Here is a 12,072-nt window from a genome sequence, read left to right on the forward strand (position 1 = left end):
TTTTTTAAGTGTTCATTTTTCTCCTTGAGTTTTATTGTGAAATTGGAAGGCATCAGGATGTCTCCTAATCTGTGTTTGTTAAAATATATGGTATGATCAGGCCTGGGGCATGCTAGGCATTTTAGTGGTGGAATCTTCTCTCAACACTTGTAAACTTACAAATACTTATAAATACTTGTAGAATTTTCTTGATTCTAGTAACTCATCCCACTGGTACTTAACCAGTATATTAAGTACCATACTGATGTGAAGAGTACTGGTACCATACTCTTCCTTAACTCATACATTTTTCTCACATCCAGAAACCCCTAGTTCTGTATTTAGAACTTTTGACACTGAGTTCCTGTTTGTCACTATTTGTCAACAGCCTGGGGCAGCCATGCCATTGTGTCTGCGGGTGTTGACATTTAACTGGGGATTTTTATGGCCTTCAAATGTCCTCATTTTGGAGTATCAACCTCTGATAAACAAAACCTATTTCATTTTTATCAATTCCATGATTATAAAATACTCTTACATGCTGGAATCTGTTTTCCTAAAATAAAGTCTAGCTCAGTGGTTCTCAGCTAAGTTGTTTTCCCTCTCAGAGGACATTTGACAATGTCTGGAGGCATTTTTGTTACAACTGGGGAGGTGCTATAGGCATATATTGTGGGGAGACCAGAGATGCTGCTCAGCATCCTACAATGTACAGGAAATTGCCCTGGAAATAAAGACTTGTCTGGTCCCAAATGTCAACAGTGCTCAGGCTGAGGAGCCCTGGTCTAACTAGTATTTACTTAACCTCATGAGAACAAGAACATTGTATAGTTTAAAGTCACTGTCCTCCCAGCACCCAGCCCTGCCACATAGTAGTTGCTTAATAAATAATTGTTGAATAGATTAATGAATAAAGAATATTTCAGCAAGGAACCTAACTTGTGGGGAAACGTGTGATTAGAAATTGAGGTTAGTAATTGAAGCTCAGTGTGCACTAAGTAAAACATCCCAATATAACCACTTTTAAACCATATTGTAATATTCAAGTGTGTTTTGTAGGGCTTAGTGAGGAAAGTCTTTTAAGAGGCTTGGTAGGGATTATTGCTTGCTAAAAGTAGATAGAGATAATTGTTAGCACCTTCTGCAAGTGACTTGTATGCAAATGGCCACTTCAAAGGCAAGGAACTGAGGGACCTGCCAGCTTAGATGTCACAGAAAAATCCTGCCCTAGCAAAGGCAACTCCTAGGCTTTGTGCAATGAAGAGGATGCCAATAATATTCCTCCTCCATCTGTCCAGGAGGCCAGGGTCACCATGTGCTGCACAACAGGAGAAAAATAGTTTAGAGGCACTGAGCAGATATTTATACAAATGAACCATGGGGGAAGATTGAAGGAAAATAGGAAGACATGCAATACTTTCTGTTTAGGAACTAGCAGCTAAAACTATGAATAGTTCCAAAGCCCTAGCAGTAAGTTAAGGCAAGAGTTAGATTACTAGATCTAGGGAGAGGAAACATTTATCTTATCTCTATCAAACTATATTTCTTTGAATTTTGTTTTTCATTTTATCTATTAGTTCATGTATTTCTTCTAACCATTGGTTAAATAACTCAAGCTATGATTGCATTTATCTTATCTCTGTAGTGCTGTATTTCATGAAATTTTGTTCCTATTTTATCCCTTAGCTCATGCATTTCTCCTAACATTTAGTTAAATAACCCAAGCTATTATCTTAATAAAGAGTATGTCTTAATAGGAAGGCATGATTGGTGGGTGCATGCTGTTGCTTGTTCTCTCAGGCTCTGCTCATTCATGGACATACGTGGGACTGCACACTGTGAGGCTAGAGGCAGCACCCCTGTCTCTCAAAGCTTCCAGACCTGCCACCTTGGTCCTTAGGTGGAGATAGCATCAGAAGGGTGTGATGCTCTCCAACTAAGCAAAGCCAGCCCCTTGGAAACCCCTTGGATGCTTTTAGTAGATTTTAATAGACTTTAATAGGTTTTCTTTTTTAAATCTATTAAATGACAACAACCATCACAAACACTGAGATAATAGTTTTCTTTTTTAAATCTATTAAATGACAGCAACCATCACAAATACTGAGCTAATAGTAGAGCAGTCACTTGATAAAATATCATGAGCGGATCATGTAATCATTTGAATACAGTGCACGTTGAGCAATATGGGTTCTTGCGTTTGGTATCACATTGCAACGCAGGCACATGCTTCCGGTTGATACCCGGTAACCATCTGCACATATAGCTCTGGGTTTAAGAACAAACTTATGAGAAAAAAGCAGCTGGCCAGGCCAAGGCTTGCTGCTGCCATGAGGTTCTTCAGAGGACTGTCCCTACCTGAGTCTGAGAGCAGGGCTCATTGCATCCTCTCCCTTCTCTCTGCCGTCCTCCTAGGAGGAGGACTTCATCCGACCCAGCAGCCGAGAAGAGGCCCAGCAGCTGTGGGAAGCCGAGAAGATCAAGATGCGACAAATCCTGGACAAGCAGCAGAAGCAGATGGTGGAGGACTACCAGTGGCTCAGGCAGGAGGAGAAGTCCCTGGTGAGCACCCCGGGAAGAATGTCGGTGACCTGCACCCATCTGTGTCCTCTTCCACCTCCCCAGGTGGCTGGGGCAAGGGTCCCCTGCATTCTTGGTGCTTTCAGCTCCAGAATTCTAAGTCCTTTGCTCTTGTTTCTTCCTCTGCAGGACCCCATGGTTTATATGAATGATAAGTCCCCGTTGGTGAGTTGCCAGGAGAGGCCTCTTCCTTCATGCCAAGGCCTGGGAAGGCCTCATCCACCATAGGACCCCACCCTTGCTCCTACTTCCAGGCCTGCCCAGCTCCTCCTCAGTGGCTTCCCGTGTTGGGAGGGTGTATTTTCTTTTTCTGCCAACCCCTACATGGCCCTTTTCCTGAAGTCTCCTGTGATTGCACCCTTAACGCTGTCTATGGCCCTCCCCAGGGCCCCTCGGCCTCCCAGAATGGTAGCTTTGGGTCACAAGCTGCTCCCAGAAGCACCCCGACCCCATGGCTGTGATCTCTAAACACACAGTGGAGGGACTGGGGAATGGGTAACGGGGGAGGGGGTTGTCTCCAGAGCCGCATGAGTGACGTTCATGTTCTCTTTCCTCCTTCCTCCAGACGCCAGAGAAGGAGGTCGGCTACAGTGAGTGTTTCCGCCCTTCTTCGGGGGGTTTCTGCTTGGCACCTTGTTCAGAACCACCGTCCTTGCCCACCACCCAGGGCAGGGAGCAGCAGAGTCTGTCTGCATTTCCTGCAGCATCAGCCATGATTTAATTCAAAGCGTGTGGGGCAGGCCAGCTTCCCCTCCACTCCCTCCACCCCATTCCTCTCCCTGCCCAGTGCCCTGCCCATCTCTCTCTCAGTGGCCACATCCTCAGGCCCCTCCTCAAGTCATCCCCCTCCTGCATTAGTTTGGAGGAGTTGGGAATTCTCTCTTCCTTATTTCCTGCTCTGTCAAAGGCTCCTGGGGGAAAGTTAAGCAGTGCCACCTGCCTCTCCCAGTTCAGATTCATCTTCTGTAGGCCTAAGGGACAGAGGAGAGAAAGTGGGAAGGGCAGCTGAGCCCTCAGGCTCTCTCCAGAAGACCCTGTTGAGGCAGGGAGGGAAGAGCCAGCAGTAAGCCCAGGGCCTGGAGGGGTGGCACTGAGGAGGAGCAGGATGACAGCAGTCACAGAACTGGACACAAGTCAGACATGGGCTTGGGACCATTTATTATCTTCTGAGGTACAGGGTGGTTAAGTAACTTGTCCAAAGTCACACAGCTAATAGTTAGCAAAGCTCAGATTTGAACCCAAGTCTTCTGACTTTAGGGTCCCTTCTGAGCTCACCGTCTTATCTTACAAATGAAAATTAAGGCCCTGGGCATGTGAGCTGCCTGGGGTGGTCGCAGAGCTCTTTGGTGGCAGAGGTGAGAATAGAAGGCCAGGTGTGATGGCTCACACCTGTAATCCCAGCACTTTGGGAGGCTGAGGTGGGAGGATCACTTGAGCACAGGAGTTTGAGACTGGCTTGGGCAACATAGCAAGACCTCATCTCTACAAAAGATTAAGAATATTAGGCATGGTGATGCCTGCCTGCAAGCCCAGCTGCTCAGGACGCCGAGGCAGGAGGATTGCCTGAGCCTAGAAGGTTGAGGCTACGGTGAGCTGTGATCACGCCACTGTGCTCCAGCCGCGGTGACAGAGCAAGCCCTATCTGAAAAAAAAAAAAACCAAAAGGAACAAAATGTGCTGAGTGGACTTGTGTGTGTCTTTGCTCTTCAAAGTGGGAGTGAATAGCATGCTTCTGCTGCACTTTTGCTTCCTTCAGCCCCAAACACTCCAGGAAAACCATTAGAGAATCCACACAAATTTACTCCATGAGCTGCTGTCTCCCCAGGGCGGGGGCACCACAGACACCTGCTGGCTTCAGAGAGAGGTTTCTTCCCTTCAGATTACCCACTCAGGCGTTGTGTCCATCAGGCAGGAACCCCAAGCCAGAGCTGGGGCACCACTGCAACCCCCCCATCTTGCTGGGACTTTGCCTTTTTCTTCCTATAAAAGGGACAACAGTGCTGTCCCTGACTACTGCGAAACCAGAGAGACCGGGAGGTTCTTTCTGCTTCTCGCTTCCTGGATTCAGAGTTAATTTCCCTGAGGTCTCCTGGTGGTAGAGGGGAGGGGGTTCATTTGATGACAGCAGGTACGAAGGGAAGGGTTGGAGTGCTGAGAACTGCCCCCCACTTGCTGTTCTTTTTGTTGCAGTGGAGTTCACAGGGCCCCCCCAGAAGCCCCCAAGGCTGGGCGCGCAGGTATGTGTCGGCTCCACTGAAACTGATGAGAAATGAGAGTGAGCGCTGCACAAGACTGAAGACCATGGACTATGAAAGCTTCACAGTTCTCAGAATCCAGTGCAGTGTCCTCATTATACAGATGAAGCCCGGGACAGGGGGAGTGGGGTGGGGTGCCTTGCCTAAGGCCACACAGCTAATTGATGAAAAAGCAAGAGGAAGAACCAGTCTCCCACCCTTCATCCCCCTCCCGGACTTGGAGTAGAACTCCCTGGTCCAGCCTCAGGGAAAGGGGTGTGGGCTCCCTCCCTCTTCTGAGGGTCCTCACTTGGTTTCCAGAACCCATTTTTCTTACATCCATCTGGGGTGGTGCTGGCTTTCTTTCCTCTGGAACAGTGATTCTCAGCCTTGGCTGTCCATTACAATCACCCAAGGAACTTTGAAACTCTCTGCACAGGCCAGGTGCAGTGGCTCACACCTGTAATCCCAGCACTCTGGGAGGCCATGGCAGGAGGATTGCTTGAGCCCAGGAATTCAAGACCAGCCTGAGCAATATAGCAAGAACCCGTCTTTACTAAAAATTTCTTTTAAAAATTAGCTGGACTCAGTGGCATGCCTGCTACTCAGGAGACTGAGGCAGGAGGATTGCTTGAGCCCAGGAGGTCAAGGCAGCAGTGAGCTATGACTGTGCCATTATACTCCAGGCTGGGCAACAGAGTGAGACCCTGTCTCTTCAAAGAAAAAAAGCCTACCTGCACCCTATGTCCAGGCGGTGGTTCTATTAGTCTATTGTGAGGCTACCACTAGTATTTTGTTAAGGCTTCCTGGCTGGAAACTGCCCCAGAAGTGGACAGGGGCAATGCATCATGGGACAGGGCATGATTGTTCTAGAGAATAGTCCTTTCAAATCGGGCTAGTGGTGGAGTTGGCCGCAGTAGTGCCTGCCCAGGAGAGAATCGTGCCACGCCTCTGGCTCTCCTCCACTCACTGGCCACCTGTGTCTTCCCCTCAGTCCATCCAGCCCACAGCTAACCTGGACCGGACCGATGACCTGGTGTACCTCAATGTCATGGAGCTGGTGCGGGCTGTGCTGGAGCTCAAGAACGAGCTCTGTCAGCTGCCCCCCGAGGGCTATGTGGTGGTGGTGAAGGTGAGAGCAGGGCCGGGTCGGGGAGATGGAGGCAGCTCAACTCTGCCCTGAAGGAAGGGGGACTGCACTTCCTATTGGCTGGCCCAGCAGATCCTGTTAGAGCCAGCTGGGCCAGGGGAATTGAGTCCCAGGCCACACATGGATCCAAGCACCACCCCAGGAGAGCTCTCCCCAGGGGAAACCTGGCTGTCTCCAAAAGCCAGGAGTGACAGCCATCCTGCCCCTTTCTCTCCTCAGAACGTGGGGCTTACCCTGCGGAAGCTCATCGGGAGCGTGGATGATCTCCTGCCTTCCTTGCCGTCGTCTTCACGGACAGAGGTGAGTGTCCCATCCCAGACAGTGCCATAGGCTGTTGCTTTGCTCCTGCACCCCCACCTGTTCCTGCTTATGCTTCCATGAGAGGCTCACGAGGGCTGCCTGGGCAACATCATGTCTGTCCACTGAGTCCCCACCAGGTGGGTTCTGTGTAGCTCATCCCATCAGCTACCACCAGAGGGCTGAGAGGGCACCCAGGGACCTGGCCAGATGCTCGCGGGGATTTCCTAGTTCAGGTCTCCAGATGATGGCAGTGAATTCTACTGAGGTTATGCTAAAGGGGACACACCTTCCTTTCCCCCCTCCTATTATCATTTGTCTGGTTGCCTTGCCGTCTGTGTTAAGATTAACATGGATGTGTCATAGAAACAGCACTTAAGCTTTCTTTAATTATTTAATCTGATTTTTTTTATTTAAATGAGAAACAATCACTGAAAATCAAAACAAGAGTCTTGGTGTTCCACGAGATGGTACCTGCAATAGGGAGAGTAAAGGCCCCCAAAGATGTCCACATCCTAAGCCCTGGCACCTGGAAACATGCCACCTTCCATGGCAAAAGAGACTTTGCAAATGTGATAAAGTTAAGGACCTTGAGATTGGGAGATTGTGCTCAGTTATCAGACTGGGCCCAGTGTTGTCACAGAGATCCCGGGATTAGGGATCTCTGTGACAACACTGGCTGGGTGTGGCAACTCACATCTATAATGCCAACCTTTGGGGAGGCCAAGGCAAGTGAATTGCTTGAACTCAGGAGTTTGAGACCAGCCCGGTCATCATGGCAAAACCATACAAAAATTAGCTGGGTGTGGTGGCCTGTGCCTGTTGTCCCAGCTGCTCAGAAGGCTGAGGTGGGAGGATAGACTGAGCCTAGGAGGTGGAGGCTGTAGTGAACCATGGTCACACCACTGCACTCCAGCCTGGGCAGCAGTGACACCCTATCTCAAAATAATAAATAAATAAAACAAGAGGGAGGCAGAGTGTGACAGGAGACACACGGTCAGAGTGACAGATGTGATGGATGAAGGAGGCCGCAGGCCAAGGAAGGCGGCAGCCTCTTGGAGCTGGAGAAGGCAAGGAACAGGTTCTCCTCTGGAGCCTCCAGGGAGAACCAGCCCTGTGGCCACCTTGACTTTAGCCCAGTTGGACCCACTTCAGACTTCTGCCCTTCAGAACTATAAGACAATAAAACTGTGTTGTTTTGCGCCACTAAATTTCTGGTAATTAGTTGCCAAAGCCATAGGCACACAATACAGTGCCGTGGGACGTTTGTTGGTTGTCCATCTGGAGCCCTTTGATCCCCTGCCTCCCAGCGGCCAGCCCTGCGGCACAGATGACTACCACATCCCGCCACTGTCCCTACTGTCAGTGGCTGCCCAAGGCAGGAGAAGGCAGGAGAGTTTGGGCCAATTCCTGGCCTCCCTCTCAGGGGCAGTGACAACCCATACAGGAGCCCTAGGCGGGGCTGTGGGGCTGTCTCGTCTCAGTTAAGAGCTCCTTACCCTTGGGATGCCAACCCATTCATTCATTCATCTACTTCATTTGTAAATACCTCTTGGGCACCAGCTATGAACAGGCACACCTCATGTTATTGCACTTTGCTTTCATTGCACTTCCCAGATATCTCGTTTTTCACAAACTGAACATTTGTGGCAACCGTACAATGAGCAAGCCTATTGGTGCCATTTTTCCAGCAGCACGTGCTCACTTTGTGTCTCTGTCACATTTTGGTAATTCTCACAATATGTCAAACGTTTTCAGTATGATTGTAACTGTAAACGGTTGGTGATTGGTGATCGGTGATCAGCGATGTTAGTATTGTAATCATTTCGAGGGGCCATCATAAACTGTGCCCACATAAGACTTATCAATAAATGTTGTGTGTGTTCTGACTCCTCCTCCGACCATCCATTCCCCTATCCTCTCCTTGGGCCTCCCTTTTCCCTGGGACACAACAAGATTGAAATTAGGCCAGTTAATAACCCTACAGTGGTCTCTGCATGTTCTAGTAAAAGGAAGAGTCGCCCACCTCTCCCTTTAAATCCAAAACTAGAAATGATTAAGCTGCATGAGGAAGGCATGTTGAAAACCAAGATAGGCCAAAAGACAGGCCTCTTGTCCCAGTTAGCCACGTTGTGAATGCAAAGGAAAAGTTAGCTACTCCAGCGAACACATGAATGATAAGAAAGTGAAACAGCCTTATTGCTGATATGGAGAAAGTTGGAGTGTCTAGATGGAAGATCAAGCCAGCCACAACATTCCCTTTTACCAAAGCCTAATCCAGAGCAAGGCCTTCAATTCTGTGAAGGCTGAGAGAGGTTCAGGGAGTTGCAGAAGAAAAGTTGGAAGCTAGCAGAGGTTGGTTCGTGAGGTTTAAGGAAAGAAGCCACCTCTGTAACATAAAAGTGCAAGGTGAGGCAGCCAGTGCTGATGGAGAAGCTGCGGCAAGTTCTACAGAAGATCTAGCTAAGATCATTGATGAAAATGGCTCCACTAAACCACAGCTTTTTCAGTGTAGATGAACGACTTTCTAGTGGAAGCAGATGCCATCTGGGACTTTCATAGCTAGAGGAGAAGTCAATGCCTGGCTTCAAAGCTTCAGAAGACAGGCTGACTCTCTTGTTAGGGGCTAATGCCGATTGAAGCCAGCGCTCATTGGCCATTCTGAAAACCTTAGGGCCCTTAAGAATTAACCTAAATCTACTTTTCTTATGCTCTATAAATGGAACAATGAACCCTCAATGACCGCACATCTGTTTACAGCATGTTTTACTGAATATCATAAGCCCACTGTTGAGGTTTACTGCTCGGAAAAAGAAAAAAAAAGATTATCTTCAAGTATTACTACTCATTGACAATGCCTCTACTCAAGAGCTCAGATGGAGATATAGAAGGAAATTAATGTTTTCACTGCATCCGTTCTGCAGCCCATGGATTAAGGAGTAATTTCTACTTTCAACTTCTATTATTTAAGAAATGCATTTCTAAGGCCATGACTGCCATAGATAGTGATTTCTCTTATGGATCTGACTAAAGTTCACTGAAAATATTTTGGAAAGATTTACCATTCTAGATAATATTAGGAACATTTGTGATTCATGGGAAGAGGTCAAAATATCATTAACCATTTGGAAGAATTTGATTCCAACCCTCATGGATGATTTTGAGAGGTTCAAGGCTTCAGTGGACGGCTGAGCGGTGGCTCACGCCTATAATCTCAGCACTATAGGAGGTCGAGGTGGGAGGATCAGCTGAGGTCAGGAGTTTGAGACCAGCCTGGCCAACATGGTGAAATCCCATCTCTACTAAAAATACAAAAATTAGCCAGGCATAGTGGCAAGTGCCTGTAATCCCAGCTACTCGGGAGACTGAGGCAGGAGAATTGTTTGAACGCAGGAGGCGGACGGTGCAGTCAGTTGAAGTTGCACCACTGCACTCCAGCCTGGGCGACAGGAGCAAAGCTCAGTCTCAGAAAGAAAGAAAGAAAAAAAAAAAAAGATCGGATTCACATTTTAGAAAGCATGAGGGGATGTTTCCATGAAGGGATGGTCAGGCTGGGCCTACACAGGGTCAGCTGGGGTCTGAGATGTCAGTCCTTGTAGACCTGACTCCACCCTGCACCAGGTGTTGCATTCAGCCCACTCCTAGGTCTCATTTGCTTCCAGGGAACTTCTGATTGCCTTGGCCAGCGCGCAGGTGGACACCTCTGTGGCTTCCCTATCCTCCAGGCATAGACTTTGTAGCCCCTCAACCTGTCCTGTGTGATCTTCCTACAGATCGAGGGCACCCAGAAACTGCTCAACAAAGACCTGGCAGAGCTCATCAACAAGATGCGTCTGGCGCAGCAGAACGCCGTGACCTCCCTGAGTGAGGAGTGCAAGAGGCAGATGCTGACGGCTTCACACACCCTGGCCGTGGATGCCAAGAACCTGCTCGATGCTGTGGACCAGGCCAAGGTTCTGGCCAATCTGGCCCACCCGCCTGCAGAGTGACGGAGGGTGGGGGCCACCTGCCTGCATCTTCCGCCCCTGCCTGCCATGTACCTCCCCTGCCTTGCTGTTGGTCATGTGGGTCTTCCAGGGGGAAGGCCGAGGGGAGTCACCTTCCCTTGCCACTTTGCACGACCCCCTCTCCCCACCCCTACCCCATGCTGTACTGCTCAGGCTGCAGCTGGACAGAGGGGACTCTGGGCTATGGACACAGGGTGAGGGTGACAAAGATGGCTCAGAGGGGGCACTGCTGCTGCCTGGCCCTCCTCCCTACGCCAGCCTGGTCGGTGCAGGGGGCTCCCGGGGGTGGGGGAGTGTCACGTGGTGCCCCTAGCTTTATATATGGACATGGCAGGCCGATTTGGGAACCAAGCTATTCCTTTTCCTTCCTCTTCGGCCCTCAGATGTCCCCTAATGCACAGAGAAGCTGGGGAGAAGCTTTGTTTTGGGGGTCAGGCAGCCAGTGAGATGAGGGATGGGCCTGGCATTCTTGTACAGTGTATATTGGAATTTATTTAATGTGAGTTTGGTCTGGACTGACAGCATGTGCCCTCCTGAGGGAGGACCTGGGGCATAGTCCAGGAACAACCTAATTGGGAGTCCAGGCACAGGACGCTGTGTTGTCAACAACCAAGCATCAGAGGGAAGAAGCAGAGAGATGTGGCCAAGATAGGACCTTGGGCCAAATCCACTCTCTTCCTGCCCCTCTTTCTCTTTCTTCCTTTACTTTCCCTTTCTTCTTTTCCCTCTTTTCTTACTCCTCCTTTTTCTCCCCCCGACCCCCCGTTCTCATCTGCAGCTCATTTTCTCGCGTGTTTGCATAAACATTCTTTTAACTTCTTTCTATTTGACTTGTGGTTGAATTAAAATTGTCCCATTTGCTTTGCGGTTTGTTTTGTTTGTTTGACCGGCCCTTTGTGGGAGAATGGGGACTGTGAGCCAAGCCTTGGAAGAAACCGATTGTGTTCATGTTGGACGGAGATCAAGGGCTGTCCAGCGCTGGGCGTCAGCCAACGAGGGACAAACGGTGATGCCCGGCAGTGGGTCAGGGGTGTGCGCTGGCCTCTTTGCCCTTGCAGGGACAGTAGGGGGCGACTTTCCAGGAGGGACCCAGAGCAGTCCCCTCCATGGCCACATGAGGAATGCCATATCATTTCTCTCCCAGTGGGCCCCCAAACCACCCAGGTTCTGGAGGGGCTTGGGTAACACTGGCGATGTTGAAGTGTGGCTGGCAAGGAGGGGGCCACACAATTGAGTGAGCAGTAGGTGCAGCTTTATTTAATCTCTTTATTCACATGCAAGACGGATGGGAGATGTGGATAACAGGAGTGAACATCACTGTCTCAGGAGAGTGGGTCTGGGAGCCTGGACCTGAGAGCTCTGAGGCCTCCGGAGAGCAAGCGGGAGGAGAGGGGAGGCTGGGGGCTGCATGCATAGGAGTAGAGAGGAGACAGAAACCAGATGGGCCATGAGCAGGGGGTAGTGAGAGAGGAATGAGGCGTGGCGGGGCGTGGGCCAGGGTGTCACAGGCAGGCTGGTTTCCCTTGGGAGTGTCAGGGAGAGATATTTCGGGGTTTGGAAGGAGGGGACCCCTAGGACCAAAAGGAAACTGGAAGCTCGCCCTGCTCAACTTCCTGCCTGGAGCCTCCACAATGTCCCAAGAACCCAGTGCCCACATCTGTTAGCTACCAAGGTCCCACCCTCTGGTCTGGACAGAGCTGGGGAGAGGTTTGGTGCCCAATCCCAGGAGCAGCAGCTATGCCTGGGATCCCGGGTGCAGCCTCAAGCTTTGGGGTGGTGCATTCCCAAGTGCACACACAGGCACCTCTGAGGGGTTCAGAGCAGG

The 12,072-nt window shown here is 49.8% G+C and overlaps 1 protein-coding gene across 6 annotated transcripts in view; it reads left to right on the plus strand.

Annotated features, from left to right (window-relative positions):
* Positions 1–11,109, plus strand: part of PTK2B (protein tyrosine kinase 2 beta) — a 134,761-nt gene extending 123,652 nt beyond the window's left edge. For 4 of the 6 annotated variants that reach the window (XM_033229309.1, XM_033229305.1, XM_033229299.1 and 1 more), the window contains exons 25-31: positions 2,395–2,541; positions 2,689–2,724; positions 3,125–3,149; positions 4,750–4,796; positions 5,788–5,925; positions 6,163–6,243; positions 10,014–11,108. In XM_033229309.1, the coding sequence (XP_033085200.1) occupies positions 2,395–2,541; positions 2,689–2,724; positions 3,125–3,149; positions 4,750–4,796; positions 5,788–5,925; positions 6,163–6,243; positions 10,014–10,229 (690 nt within the window). In that variant the 3' untranslated portion in view covers positions 10,230–11,108. Of the gene's footprint in view, positions 1–2,394; positions 2,542–2,688; positions 2,725–3,124; positions 3,150–4,749; positions 4,797–5,787; positions 5,926–6,162; positions 6,244–10,013 lie in introns of all 6 variants that reach the window. The other 2 variants (XM_033229295.1, XM_033229311.1) reach the window with 1 other exon arrangement.
* The last annotated feature ends 963 nt before the right edge of the window (positions 11,110–12,072 follow it).

The sequence above is a fragment of the Trachypithecus francoisi genome, unplaced genomic scaffold (assembly GCF_009764315.1).
Source record: "Trachypithecus francoisi isolate TF-2019V2 unplaced genomic scaffold, Tfra_2.0 Contig01440, whole genome shotgun sequence".
Lineage (NCBI taxonomy): Eukaryota > Metazoa > Chordata > Mammalia > Primates > Cercopithecidae > Trachypithecus > Trachypithecus francoisi.